General features: G+C 52.9%; 1 protein-coding gene across 1 annotated transcript; it reads left to right on the top strand.

The window, feature by feature from the left end:
- The first annotated feature begins 8,754 nt into the window (after window positions 1-8,754).
- Window positions 8,755-13,129, top strand: SBK3 (SH3 domain binding kinase family member 3). The gene is made up of 6 exons (XM_049702769.1): window positions 8,755-8,799; window positions 9,165-9,192; window positions 9,281-9,478; window positions 9,992-10,194; window positions 11,470-12,121; window positions 13,116-13,129. Exons 1-6 carry the CDS (start codon window positions 8,755-8,757, stop codon window positions 13,127-13,129), a joined length of 1,140 nt encoding a protein of 379 aa, XP_049558726.1.
- The last annotated feature ends 740 nt before the right edge of the window (window positions 13,130-13,869 follow it).

Here is a 13,869-nt window from a genome sequence, read left to right as displayed (position 1 = left end):
GGACACAGGTTCAAGCCCTGGTCCGAGAAGATCCCACATGCCACGGAGCAACTAAGTCCATGCGCCACAACTACTGAGCCTGCACTCTAGAGCTCGTGAGTCACAACTACTGAGCCCGCGAGCCACAACTACTGAGCCCGCGTGCCATGAGCCCATGCTCCGCAACGAGAAGCCACCGCAATGAGAAGCCCGCACACCTCAATGAAGAGCAGCCCCCACTCGCCGCAACTAGAGAAAGCCCGCGCACAGCAACGAAGACCCAACGCAGCCAAAAACAAATAAATAAATTAATTAAAAAACGAAAAAGAAATGAGCTATCAAGTCACGAAAAGACATGGAGGAATCTTGAATGCATACAACTAAGTGAAAGAGGCCAATCTTAAAAAGGCTACGTGCTGTAAGATTCCAACTATATGACACTCTGGAAAACACAAAACTATGGAGACTGTAAAAAGATCAGGGGTTGCCAGGAGATGGCAGGGAGCACTGAGGATTTTTAGGGCAGCAAAAATACTCTGTATGATACTGTAGTGGTGGATACATGTCATGATACGTCTGTCCAAACCCACAGAATGTACAACACCAGGAGTGAGCCCTAATGTCAACTATGGGCTTTGGGTGATAATGAGGTGTCAATAGAGGTTCATCGATTGTAACAAATGTACCACTGGTGGGGATGTTGGTAACAGGAAGGCTATGATGGGTGGGGTGAGGGGGTGTATCTCTGTACCTTCCACTCAATTTTTATTTTAAGATTTATTTTTTATTTATTTTATTTATTTTTGGCTGCATTGGGTCTTCGTGGCAGCATGCGGGAACTTCGTTGAGGCGCATGGGGTCTTCATGGCAATGCGCCAGCTTCTCTCTAGTTGTGGCGTGAGGGTTTTCTCTTCTCTAGTTGTGGCATGCAGGCTCCAGGGCATGTGGGCTCTGTAGTTGTGGTCCATGGGTTCCAGAGGAGGTGGGCTCTGTAGTTTGCAGCACACGGGCTCTCTAGTTGAGGCGCCCAAGCTCAGTAGTTGTGGCGTGCAGGCTCTGTTGCCCTGCGGCACGTGGGATCTTAGTTCCCTGACCAGGGATTGAACCCATGTCCCCTGCATTGGAAGGCAATTCTTTACCACTGGACCACCAGGGAAGGCCCGTTCCACTCAATTTTGTTGTCAGCCTAAAAGCTCCGAAAAATAAGTTTATTAATTAAAAGAGAAATAAAAAACACAAATCAAGAAGGATGCTGATGGTTCTTGCATGGTAATGACTGAAAATCTTTCTGTTCCATACAGGAGGGGGAGGGTGTTAAAATGATCTGGGTGTCCAATACGTCAGGTCGCTGGGGCCTCTGATTAGAGTGTGTGCTCTGCCGGGACAGGGATTTTTTTAATAGCTTTACTGAGATATAATTCCCATACTCCACAACATGCCCATTTAAAATGTACAACTTGGGGGCTTTTGGTGCCGTCACAGAGGTGTGTGACCATCAGCACGATCACTTTCAGAACATTTCCATCACCCCGAAAAGAAGCACCACACCCTTTAGGCATCGCACCCCCCCTCCGCCCCCGCCAGTGACCCATCCCCTGGGCAACAACTCATCCCCTCCCCATCTCTGAGATTTGTCTCTGAGGGTGGGAGTTGTTCCCTTTGCTCTCTGATGTGTCCGCAGAACCTGCAACCCTGTTGGATACACCCTAACGGGCAGGTACTCCATAGTTAAATTTAACTAATCTGTTTTTTCTTTTCTTTTCTTTTCCTTTTTCTTTTTTTCTAGCCATCCTGCCTGGCTTGTGGGATCTTAGTTCCCCGACCAGGATCAAACCCCGGGCCCACGGCAGTTGAAAGCACGAGTCTTAACCACTGGACCGCCAGGGAATTCCCTTAACTAATCTGTTTGAGTGCCAGTCACCACTGGCTTCTGCTCAGAAGCTTCTTTCTCCTCCACCCATTGTCCCATCAGGACCTTTCAGAGTTACCTCCGTTAGAGCAGGTAACACCCTGCCTCATAATTGCCTGCATCCCTGTACTCGACACCCTCCAGACTCCTCCCAGATTCCTCCCGGCAAGGACAGAATCTATCTGCTGCTCTTTGCCTCACCTCAGGCCCCAGGAAATGCGTTGTTGCATTTGAATGGAAACAAGACCAGTCAGCATACTAGACACACACGTGTCCCCAGCTCCAGCAGAGAGGCCCAGAGTGTGAAGCGTGGAGCCCAACTGTCCCCGTGTGAGTCCCGACTCTGCCGTGACCCCCAGCAGGACACTGGGCAAGAGATTGAATCTCGGCAAGCCTCCCTTTCCCCAATTATAAAACGGAGCTAATAATAGGATCTACCTCTCCCCGCTGCAGCGAGGATTAGCACAGGGTCTGGTAATACACAGAATTCAGTAAGTACTAGCTATAATTATCGCTAAGCACACGGGATTTATGAAGTCATGACACACGGCCTTCACTCGGCCATCCGTCAACCTCCTCACCCTATGCACATTTCCCAAGGAGAGGGAGAGAGAATCCAGGGTGCCCCCAGGAACTGTGAGGCCTTCCTTGTGACGGGGGTGTTAGGTGAGATGGGTGTAGCAGCAGATAAGATGGGGCCCGTGCCAGCTGCGGGAGAGCTCAGAGGCCAGGCTGGGGAGCTTGGATTCCTTCCCAAAGGCAACAAACGAGGAGCCAGGGGATGCTATTGAGAAGCTGAGGGACAGAGGATATCTCTGAGTGTTAGGAAGATGCCTTCGGAGGTGGGGTGATGGGGGCTCACTCGAGGGGGAGAGACTGGAGTCGGGCAGGAAGCGGGGGTGATGGTCCACATGGGAGAAGATGCAGCCAGGCCCTTGGCCTGCAGCCCCGTGGACATGGAGAATGCCCTGATTCTGAGCCCACTGTCTCTAGATTTCTAGAGAGATCTGGCAGGGACTGTAAACCTGGATGTTGTCTGCTAAATCCTGTTTCCATTTTTACAAAAGTGCAAGAGAAACAAGGTGAAAGTAACTAATATGTTTTAGTTCACTCAGTACAGTATATTCTTTTTACTGGCATCACTCAATATAGTTTATTCTTCTTATTCACAGTAGTGATGGTCTATAACTGCATAGTGAACACTGAATAATTGATCTTGAGCCACTGCCCCGGGGGAAATACAGGGTGAGTTGCCTCCCAGACTATGGTCACACTTTTGTTGTTGTTGTTGTTCATTGATTTATACATAACCTTGTTTTATGTGTATTTTTGCTTAAAGGCACCTTGTCTAATATGCATATTGTGGACTCACTGACATTAAACCCACAGCCAACAGTGGTGTAACTCATGCCCAAAGGAAGCTTATCTAAAATGCATTTTCTCCATAAGCCCCATCCCAGCCTTTAGGACACTAGACAGCACTTGGGTTTCATGTCTGGGGAGGCGTTTGAAAGCGTAAAAATACCAAGAAATAGCGCAATACTGCAAAAAGGACACTCGTTTACAGGAGGCGAGTGTGTTCAACCTCAGCGAGGAACATGTGTCAGAGACTCCCGTTGTTGGCTGCTCTGCGCATGCCCGCGAAAGCACTGTGCTCTAGGTTCAGGGGTCGCAGGAGCATTTTTAGCGGGTAGGCAAATTTGCAAATATGGAATCCGCCAATGATGAGCTCGACTGTATATCCAAAACATCATCATGTCATCATGTAATTAATATAAACATCATCAACGGGTAGTTTACATTCTCTTTTTCGTGCTAAGTCTTTGAAATCCGGGGTCTGTTTTGTACTCACAGCACATCTCAGTTTGGACAAGCCACGTTTCAAGTGCGAAAGCGCTCCACACCGCTAGTGGCTTTCATATCAGACAGTGCACGTCTCTATAGCTTTCTTGAGACTCTCCAAGAGACCTGCAGACTCAAAAATAAAAATAAAAAGGCGATGTCAGATACAGCCACCTTGGAGAGCCACGTGGCAATATCTAAGAATTTAGAGGCGCGTTTTTCTTTCGACCCAGGAATTCCACTTTGGGGCCAGTGCCCCATGAAGTGTACCACTCAGCACAAGGCAACACATATAAGAATATTCTCTGCACCCCTGCTTGGAAGAGCATGATAGTGGAGAAAAATAAAATGTCCATGCTCGGAAGAATGCATCCATAAATTACCACGTGTCCATACACTAGACTAGTCAACATCTTTGCAAAAGAAAGAGCCTGAGCTCCGTGTAACCGCACGGATGAAACTCACAGGGGTGAGCTGGTGAGGACAAAAGCAAGCTGCGGAAGGTCAGAGAGGTGATGCTATTTATACAACATTTGACCTTCGTATAGCATCAACATTTAACCTTTGATGCTATTTATACAACAACACCTCCTTAAGGATGGTGATTACTTCTGGGAGGGAAGGGAAGGACTTGGAGAAGGGTAAGTACACAGAGGGTTCCAGTTATATTTGAAAAGTTATATTTCTTCAGCTGGACGGTGGTGGACATGGAGGTGCTTATTATGGTTATTTGGGATATTTTGTGAGTGTGTGCCTGAAATATTCTTTTGCACGAGGAACCATAGCAAGGGTTTGTACTGCTGTGTTGACCAGGTCAGACAGACAGGCAGTGAGGGGTCATATGTGGCCTGCGTGTGCCTTGAAAAATATTAGAGCCACTCTGACAGGTAGCTGGTGAGGATTCCGTGAGATTCCTGCACGGGTGAATAAAGCCCCCAGCACAGTGTCTGGCCTGTTGTAACCGCCATCAGCGTATTTGTTGAGAGCAATCGTAACACTGAGCAATCGCTCTGTTCTAGGTACTATGTCTAGTGTTTTCATCCATTATTTTGTTTAACAGTATTTATTCAGTGCCTGTAGGAACAGAGCCCCCTGCCCAGGTGCAATAGAGAGAAAACAGCATGATTCTTGTGAACATAGAGGGGAGGGCAGCCCAGTCTTCATGACGCACCCCGAAAACTGCTAATGGCCAAGATTTGCCCTACTAGTATGTAATCTTATTCTTTCCGGACAAGACACATCAATTTAACGTTACAGGTTTTTTTTTTTTCTTTTTCTTTTTATCTCTTTTTTTGGTCCAAGGATATGGGGGTGGGCAGGTGAGTAATCAACTGCGCAACATTTTTTCTTTTTTGGGGGGGGAGGGTCATGCCATGTGGCCTGTGGGGTCCTAGTTCCCCGACCAGGGATTGAACCCTGGGCCCTTGGCAGTGAAAGCACGGAGTCCTGACCACTGGACCGCCAGGGAATTCCCCAACTGCACAACATTTGAAGTGCAGTTAATTCTTTTTTTGTTTGTTTGTTTGTTTTTTGTTTCTTGCGGGTACGCGGGCCTCTCACCGCTGTGGCCTACTCCCGTTGCAGAGCACAGGCCCCGGACGCACAGGCCCAGCGGCCATGGCTCACGGGCCCAGCCGCTCCGCGGCATGTTGGATCCTTCCTGACCAGGGCACAAACCCACGTCCCCCGCATCGGCAGGCGGACTCCCAACTACTGCGCCACCAGGGAAGCCCTGAAGTGCAGTTAATTCTTGATGTGATCTTTAAGTAAATATTTTATTTGGAAAAATATATAAAGTATATAAATAATATATAAGATATATACCAGACCTCCTATATATGATAGTCCATAGTATATATAATTATATATAAGATCATGTATATTGCATTTGTGATTGTATCAGGTACAATCATTATGTATTGTCAGTGTATAATATGTTACAAACTTTAAATGTTTCTTTGACAATAATGCTCTGAGTACGACCAGCAATTGCTCCCATTTCATGAGGAGGAAACTGAGGCACGGAGGTAGCTGGACACTTGGCCAGGGGGACAGAGGCAGGAGACGCTCACAGGAGGAGTCCTTGGGAGCTGGAGAGCAGCAGACACGGGGGCGTGGGGAAGCAGGAGGCCCAGAGCCCAGCTTTAACAGGGGTGTGTGCACCCTGGGGCCTGGGCTGGGCCTCCCCCCGCACCATCACACCTGCCTCTCCCGGTCACTCTGGGTGACCCCACGCGGCAGTGTGGCTAAATGGGGAGGTGTAAAGCTCTCCGGATCATCAGTGAGCCTCTGGGGGGGCTGGGGCGGGCCAGAGGCCTGCAGCGGCCCCTCTCACCCTCCCACTGGGGGACCCAGGTGGCCAGCTCTGCAGCCTGACCTTTCAGCTCCAGCCCAGCAGCTGCCCTGCAGGCCCTGCAGCCCCCCAGGGGAGGGACTCAGCTCTAGCCTGAGTGGGGTGGTGGCGTGGTAGAGGGCAGCCTGGGGTCCCCGGACCCTCGCGAATCCTGGCTCTGCCTCTCTCTGGCTGCTGACCAATGCCTCTGTTTCTCCAGGGCTCAGTTTCCCCATCAGTAAATTGGAAGCCATCATCCTACTCGTCCAAGCCTTGTCGGGAGGACTCCACAAAGTCTTGAATGAATTTTAAAAAGTTAAAAAATAAAGAGCCAGGGCCTGACACCTTACAAGCACTGAATGAAGGGTCATCATCGCATTATTTAATTTTAGTTTTAGTTTTTGAATAGGTAACATGCTGTGGGGGAAATTCAAATAATACAAAAGGCAGAGTGATCAAAAGTTCCTTCAGGGGCTTCCCTGGTAGCACAGTGGTTAAGAATCCACCTGCCAATGCAGGGGACATGGCGTTGAGCCCTGGTCTGGGAAGATCCCACATGCCACAGAGCAACTAAGCCCGTGCGCCACAGCTACTGAGCCGGCGCTCTATAGCCTGCAGGCCACAACTACTGAGCCCGCGTGCCACAACTACTGAAGTCCGCGCACCTAGAGCCCGAGCTCCGCAACAAGAGAAGCCACCACAATGAGCAACCCGCACACCGCAACGAAGAGTAGCCCCCGCTTGCCGCAACTAGAGAAAGCCCGCGTGCAGCAACAAAGACCCAATGCAGCCATAAATAAATAAATAAATATATTTTTTTAAAAAAAGAATCACTATGCTGTATACCTGAAACTAACACAATATTGTAAGTCAACTATACTTCAAAATAAAAAAAAAAAGTTCCTCCAAAGTCACGTTGACACTGATTACTGACTCAACTGAAGCAGCAATAGAAAATTGGGAAAATTGGGGGACGAAGAATACAGACTGAGTATTAGCTTATGTTAAGGAATTACCGTCAGTGCCGTTCGATGTGATTGATAAGAGTTTTGCAGTTGAGCTGGAAATTTTCCTTCCTTTGATGGAAACGTAAACCTGAGCATTGGGGCAGAATTTATCACGATGTCTGTAGTTTATTTAGTGACTTTTAGCTTTTTATGAGGGAAAATTTCTAGCAGAACCCGAAGTAAAGAGTAAAGGAACTTCCATGTGCTCAGCAACACATGTGCTGTTGACTCAAGATCCCCACCCTCACTTGGGCCATGTTTTCCTCCGCTGGAGTATTTGAAACCAAACACCAGGCAGTGTATCATTTTGCCCCAGATGATTTCCCTAGGCTGCAATTTACTTTAAAATACTCCATCCCCACAAAAGAAAAGAGAGAGAAAGAGAGTATGGCAAAAAGTAATGTTTGTGAAGTCTGGTCAATGGAGTGGAGGGTGTTCCCTGTGGCTTTCCTTTTCCACTGTTCTGTGCTTGCAACTTTCCACAAACCTCGAAAAGTCAAAGAACAAAGGAAGTTCTGCCTCTGCACCGCACCCCGCCAGCCCTGCCCAGGTTCCCAGGGCCAACACAGAAGCCAGTTTCCTGGGGATCCTTCCAGGGGCCCAGAGACCTTTCTAGCTGCGTCTTTATTAATAGCAGGTTGTAGTAGTAGTTGAAACCTGATGGGGCAGGCGTCCGGGCTGAGTCACACAGGCCTGTCCCGCGTCACCCCACACCTCCTCCTCTCTGACCCCACGTAAGCCGATTGCCACTCAGAACCTCAGTTTCCTTTTCTGTAAACTGGGGATAAATCACCACCCTTTTGGGTGGCTGGGAGGATGCAGCATGAAGGCCCCAGCGCAGAGCTGGGCTCAGAGCCTTGCTGAGTACATGAAAGAAGACTTTTCCCCAGAGGCTCTCTATTAAGAGCTCCCGGGTCTGATGGGGGAGGGCTGGGGGGACTCTTGGTATTAGGGGGCTTTGGGAGTGGTCTCCCTGGTCACCAGAGGCACATGGAGGCAGGTGGATGCACAGAGCCCTGGGTCTCCCAACCCAGGTAAGGTGTATGAAGGGGCTGGGCTCCCCTTTCTCTGCTGCCCTCAGGCCCGGCCCCTGGGGGTTCATAATATGTTTTGTCCCCTCTGTCCTGGGACCAGAGCCCAGAGTCCAAGCTGGTCTAAGTTTGGAAGGGGGAGGGAGGGGTGGGGGGGGTGACAGGATGTCTCTGAGCTGTCACACACACCCCTGTCCCAGGCCCAGAAAAAGGGAGGGACAAAAGGCTTGGAGAGAGTCAGAAACAAAGACGGGAGAGAGACGGAGAGACACTGGGGAGAGCAGGCCAGAGTGGGGGACAGAGTGCGGACATCCTGAAAGACAGACAGACAGACAGACAGCGACCATAGTGGGAAGAGCGTGGGGACAGGAGCGAGGGGCCGGGGACCAACAGACAGGCAGGGAGACCCACCCTGAGACCCGGGAGCTAGAAAAAGGGCAAGACAGAGACAGGGAGGTGTGGAGAGAGGGGGCCAGACAGGCAGGGAAGTCTCTGGACTCGGACGCAGAGGGGCACGGAGGCAGACCCTTCAGATGAGCTCCAGGCCTTGGCTCTGCTCAGGGGTGCAGTGGAGCTCAGTGGGCGTGCTGCTTTTGGGGAGCCCAGACCAGGGGTGCTTGCCCGAGGGCCAGCTGACACCAGGTCACCCTTGAGATGGAGCTCAGGGACCCCGAGAACCAGGAGGATGGGGACCCGGAGGTGAGAGAAAGGAGACGAGGGAGGGAGAGACAGAGAGAGACAGAGAGAGATGCGGGAGATGGAGAGGGCCGGGGGCAGACACACACAGGGAGACACAGAGAGACATGGAAGAGACAGGGAAACAGAGAAACATCAAAGACCCAGAAGAACTAAACCCGAGGACACACAGCAAGGCCAAGACCCCTGGGGGAAATGTACTCAGAAACAAAGAACAGGAAACCCGGGAAGAGAGGAGGATGGAGAGAGAGAGGGGTAGAGCCGGGGTGGTGTGGGCTGAGGAGGCCCCCAGCGGGGCTGGGGCTTTGGTGGCTCCCACAGATGGCAGTGGGCAGGGTCGCTGAGACAATCACCCATAACCCCGCCAGGACACAAAAACAGGTGGCCTGAGGGCGGGTGAGTCATTGTGACTCATCCCCCTCTCTGGGGACCAACCCCCCACCTCAGCCCTGGGCTGGGCCTCCAGGCGCCCCTGCTGCTCTAGGTGGCCCCCAGACTCACCCCCTCCCCACCTCTGTCCCTCTCCTGCAGGAGGACACAGCCACGGCCCTCCAGAGGCTCGTGGAGCTGACGGCCACCAGGGTGACCCCAGTGAGGAGTCTGCGTGTCCAGTATCACCTCATCCGAAAGCTTGGCTCCGGCTCCTTCGGCCACGTGCTCCTTGCCCGGCCTCGCCAAGGGGGTGAGTTTGGCCACTAAAGGGCACAGTCCTTGACGTCCCCCAGGTTTCCCCCTCTGAAACCACTGAGACAGGGAGCAGCCTTGCGGGGAGCTGATGAGGACACATCTTGATGGGGCTCCAGAAAGTTAAGAGCTCTGTGGTCTTCCAAAAAATGGAACTCACCCAGAGAGGGTGAGACACTTGCCTGAGGTCACACAGCAAGGCGGGAGCACAACTTGGACTGAAATTCAAGTCTCCGCGTCCCCTACTTTATGCGAGAGGAAACTGAGGTCCAGAGAGGGTAAGGCAGTTGTGCAAGACCCCAAAGCAATCTGAGGCAGAGCAGAAAGAGTCCTCAGGGAAGGTCTCCTCCAACCTCCACTTCACAGATGGAGAGACTCGAGGCACTATGCCCTGCCCCTCTTGTTTTATATGTAAGACGTCTGAGGCTCAGAGAGGTTGAGTGGCTTGCCTAGGGCCCCACAGCAAGATCAGAGCGCCCTGAGTTCCCTTCTGCCCCCGCCTCCCCAGCAGGTCCGGCTGTGGCTCTGAAGCTCCTACCTCGGGACTCGGTCCTGAGAACCACCTTCCTGAGAGAGTTCTGTGTGGGCCGCTGTGTCTCATCACATCCAGGCCTGCTCCAGACCCTGGCAGGACCCCTGGAGACCCCCCGACACTTCGCCTTGGCCCAGGAGTATGCGCCCTGTGGGGATCTCAGCGGGATGCTGCAGGAACAGGTGAGGCAGGGAGGCAAGGGACAGAGGTTGGGACTGCTCATCCCAGGTCTGACTTTGTCCCTCCCCCAGTCCTGTCTCCAACCCTGACCCCCAAATCTTAACTCCACCCTAAGCCTCCAAACCACCTCCTTATTTCTAATTCTCAGTGCAGTTCCATGACTAACCCCAACCCTAATCCATCCAGGGCGGGGAGTTGGGATTGGGGCTGAGGATGGATCAGGTCGGATGAGGGGGTAGGGAAGGAGACAGAGATGGGCTTTTAATGGGCATTGGCATTGGGAACGGGTGTGGGTGGAGTTGGATGGGTTGGGTTTAGGGTTGATTATAGATTGGTCACGGGTGTGGAGAAGAGCATGGCTGGGGCTGCAGAGTGAAGCAGAGATGCTTGGGAATGTGAATGTAGGTTGAGTTGGAGAAGGGCTGTGATGAAGTTCTCTCTAGAAAGACCAGGTCAGGACTGAATCCATGATATTCTGGGGGTACTTGAGTTTGCAGTTAGGGTGGGGCCATCTTTAGGAATAGACTTTGGATTTGAAATAGGGTTGGGGATAAACAGAAGGAAAAAAGGAAGGGAGGGAGAGAAGGAGGGAAAGAGTAGGATGGACGGATGGATGGAAAGATGGGTGGATGGATGGATGGATGGATGTTTGGATGGATTGAAGGATGGAGGGATGAATGGATGGATGTTGGCTATTAAATAACTGGACAAATTATTGAATTGCTGACTAGCTGGCGGAATGGGTATTGAGTGGAAACCCTGCTGTATAGACCGTTGGATGGATAACTGGTTTGATGGATGGATTGCTGTCTTGCTGCGTGGCTAGCTGGATGGATCGATCTATCAGTCGATTGATGAAATAACCTGTGGGACTTTAGAACTGGGTCTGAGTTAGAGATGGGACCTCCATTAGTACGGGACTCAGATTAGGATTAAGTGTGGGATTTGGGTTTTCACTGGAGATCTTGGTGGTCAGTTTAGAGGAGATAAGAAATATAAGGAATGGGTTTGAGTGTTAGGACAAAGTCTGATGGAAGTTCAAGAAGTTCTCGTTAGATCTGGGGTTCCAGTGAGGAAAACATCTGGGACTTGGTCTACAGGAGTACAGATGTGGGGGCAGCTTGTGGTTGAGGGTGATCTGGAGAAGCTGTTGGGGGTATGTTCTGGGGACACTAGAGGTAGCCCCTTGTCTGGGAATTTGGATTCTTGAACCCCAAGAAGCAACGTAAAGAAGGAACCAAGGCAGCCTGACCTTCGTCCTCTCTCTTTGACCCCAGGGCCTCCCAGAGCTGCAGGTGAAGCGGGTGGTGGCCCAGCTAGCTGGAGCCCTGGACTTCCTCCATGGCCGGGGGCTGGTGCATGCGGACGTCAAGCCAGACAACGTGCTGGTCTTCGACCCTGTCTGCAGCCGTGTGGCCCTGGGTGACCTGGGTCTGACCCGGCCTGAGGGCAGTCCAACCTCTGCCCCACCAGGGCCACTGCCCTCCGCCCCACCCGAGCTCTGCCTCCTGCTGCCCCCTGACACCCTGCCCCTGCGACCAGCAGTGGACTCCTGGGGGCTGGGGGTGCTTCTCTTCTGTGCGGCCATGGCCTGCTTCCCTTGGGATGCGGCGCTAGCCCCTGACCCTGGGTTCGAGGCCTTTGCTGGCTGGATGACCACCAGGCCCCAGCCACGTCAACCACCGCCCCCTTGGGACCAGTTTGCACCCCCAGCTCTGGCACTGCTCCAGGGGCTTCTGGACCTGAATCAAGAGACTAGGATCCCCCCACTGGCTGTCCTGGGCTTCCTGGGGGATGATTGGGGGTTAAAGGAGAACAAAGAGAGACCTGGGAGCTTGGGGAGTGTGTCCAGTGAAGACGGGGAGGAGGAAGAGGGGGGAGCAAGCCTGGAAGAGTGGTCAGAGGGGGAAGAGAATGACGACAATGATGGTGGGAGGTGCGGACAGATGGGGGACAGCCCTGACCAGCTGACTGGGACAAGTGCCCAGAGCTTGGGCCAAAGGCCTCTCCCCCAGCCCCCATGGCCACCTGGATGGAGAGACAGCTGCTCCCGGGAGGACAGAGATGGAACACATTGCATCTCTCCCAACTGAAGCCTGGACTTGTATGCACAATTCCCCTCCTGACTGAGGACCCAGGGGTCCGGTACCCCCGGCCCCTCCTCCCTCAGACCCAGGGGTCCAGGCCCCCAGCCCCTCCTCCCTCAGACCCAGGGGTCAGACCCTCACCCCTCCTCTCTCAGACCCAGGGGCCAGACCCCCACCCCTCCTCCCTCAGACCCAGGGGTCCAGGCCCCCAGCCCCTCCTCCCTCAGACCCAGGGGTCCAGGCTCCCAGCCCTCCTCCCTCAGACCCAGGGGTCAGACCCCCACCCCTCCTCCCTCAGACCCAGGGGTCCAGGCCCCCAGCCCCTCCCCCTCAGATCCAGGGGTCCTGACCCCTCCTCCCTCAAGGACCCTTCCTCTCTCTTCTGTCCTGAGCGTGTCTTCTTGAAGGAAGGTGCTGTTTCCCCTGTAGATGCATTTCTGCACGGTGGGGACATGTTGGGTGCTTATGGACTTGTGATGTGGTCAGTCCTCTCCTTTAAGACCTTAGGTGACTCCCGCTGGCCCTGGCACCAAATCTGGGCTTTCCATATCCAACACCATGGAAACCTCGCCTTCCATCTCTCCCACTTCCCTGGGCTCTGGGGGACATTAAGGAGAGGCACTCATCCTTTCTGGACCTAAATGGACACACAGATAGGCACACACACACCCTCTCTTGCTTGCAGACGTTTGGAAACCCTGTGTTCTCCCCCGAGAATGCCTTCTTCCCAACTCCAGGCCTCCAGAAAGTAGACCCCTCCCCAGGGGCCTCTCCGGCTCCTCCGAAACTTGTAGCCCAGCGATCTGCACCTCCACCTTTTTCATCTCCCCTCGCAGGCTGCCCAGGATAGACTTGGTCTTGTCCCCCTGCACATCCTTTCGGGTTCTGCTCTCACACGGCGAGCCTCCTGCGCCAGCTCCCTGAGAGCACAAGCACCGTGGCGTGTGCTGGTCCCGTCCACGCTGAGGGCCACGGCTGGTTTGCAGGGATCTGTGTTCACCCGGGCCGGCCCGATGCCACCCCCATCCCAGCACACAGACCCCTGACTTGTGAAGCTTCCCGCCTGCAAGGCAGGGGCTGCGTGGATCCCATGCCGCATGCCCCGCACCCAGCACGGCCACGGGGGCCTGCTTCTTTCTGGGGAATCTGTCCTACGTGCTTTCTAGATTTAAAAACGTGAGTTCACTCCATACGACGGGGTGTCCTGAATTGGACCCTGGGGCAGGTAAAGGCTGTTGATGGACATGGGAAGCATCTAGCGTTTGACTGACGGTTTCTGTCTTCATTTGGACAAATGCACCGACGGCTGGGTGAGGGACTCACCTGGCAGAGAGCTTGGTGAGGCGACATGGGAGCTCAAAGCAGCTGTCCTGCACATCTAAAAATGATTCTGAAATAAAAAGTAAATTTAAAAAGAATCAAGTGAGTTCACATTGATCATCTCGCTCTAAACCTGAGGGGGTGGGTGCAACCCTCCGGGACCCCACCCCTGCCTCCTCCTTCAGCCCTGGGAGTCCCTGCCTGCCCCCCGCCCAAATTTGAAGTCTGCAGACTCATAACTGGGACTCCCCTCCCTTCTTCCCCTCCCTT

This window comes from Orcinus orca, chromosome 20, assembly GCF_937001465.1.
Source record: "Orcinus orca chromosome 20, mOrcOrc1.1, whole genome shotgun sequence".
In the NCBI taxonomy this organism is placed as follows: Eukaryota; Metazoa; Chordata; class Mammalia; order Artiodactyla; family Delphinidae; genus Orcinus; species Orcinus orca.
Note: the sequence above shows the minus strand (reverse complement) of the source record. Positions and strands in the feature narration are given on the sequence as shown.

Bases quoted from the DNA above. Each gene is read 5' to 3' on its own strand.
- SBK3 (XM_049702769.1), top strand. From the start codon at position 8,755: ATGGAGCTCAGGGACCCCGAGAACCAGGAGGATGGGGACCCGGAG. The intron at 9,193-9,280 runs GTGAGTCATTGT...CTGCTGCTCTAG, and splicing joins AACAGGTGGCCTGAGGGCGG to GTGGCCCCCAGACTCACCCC. The intron at 9,479-9,991 runs GTGAGTTTGGCC...CCTCCCCAGCAG, and splicing joins TGCCCGGCCTCGCCAAGGGG to GTCCGGCTGTGGCTCTGAAG.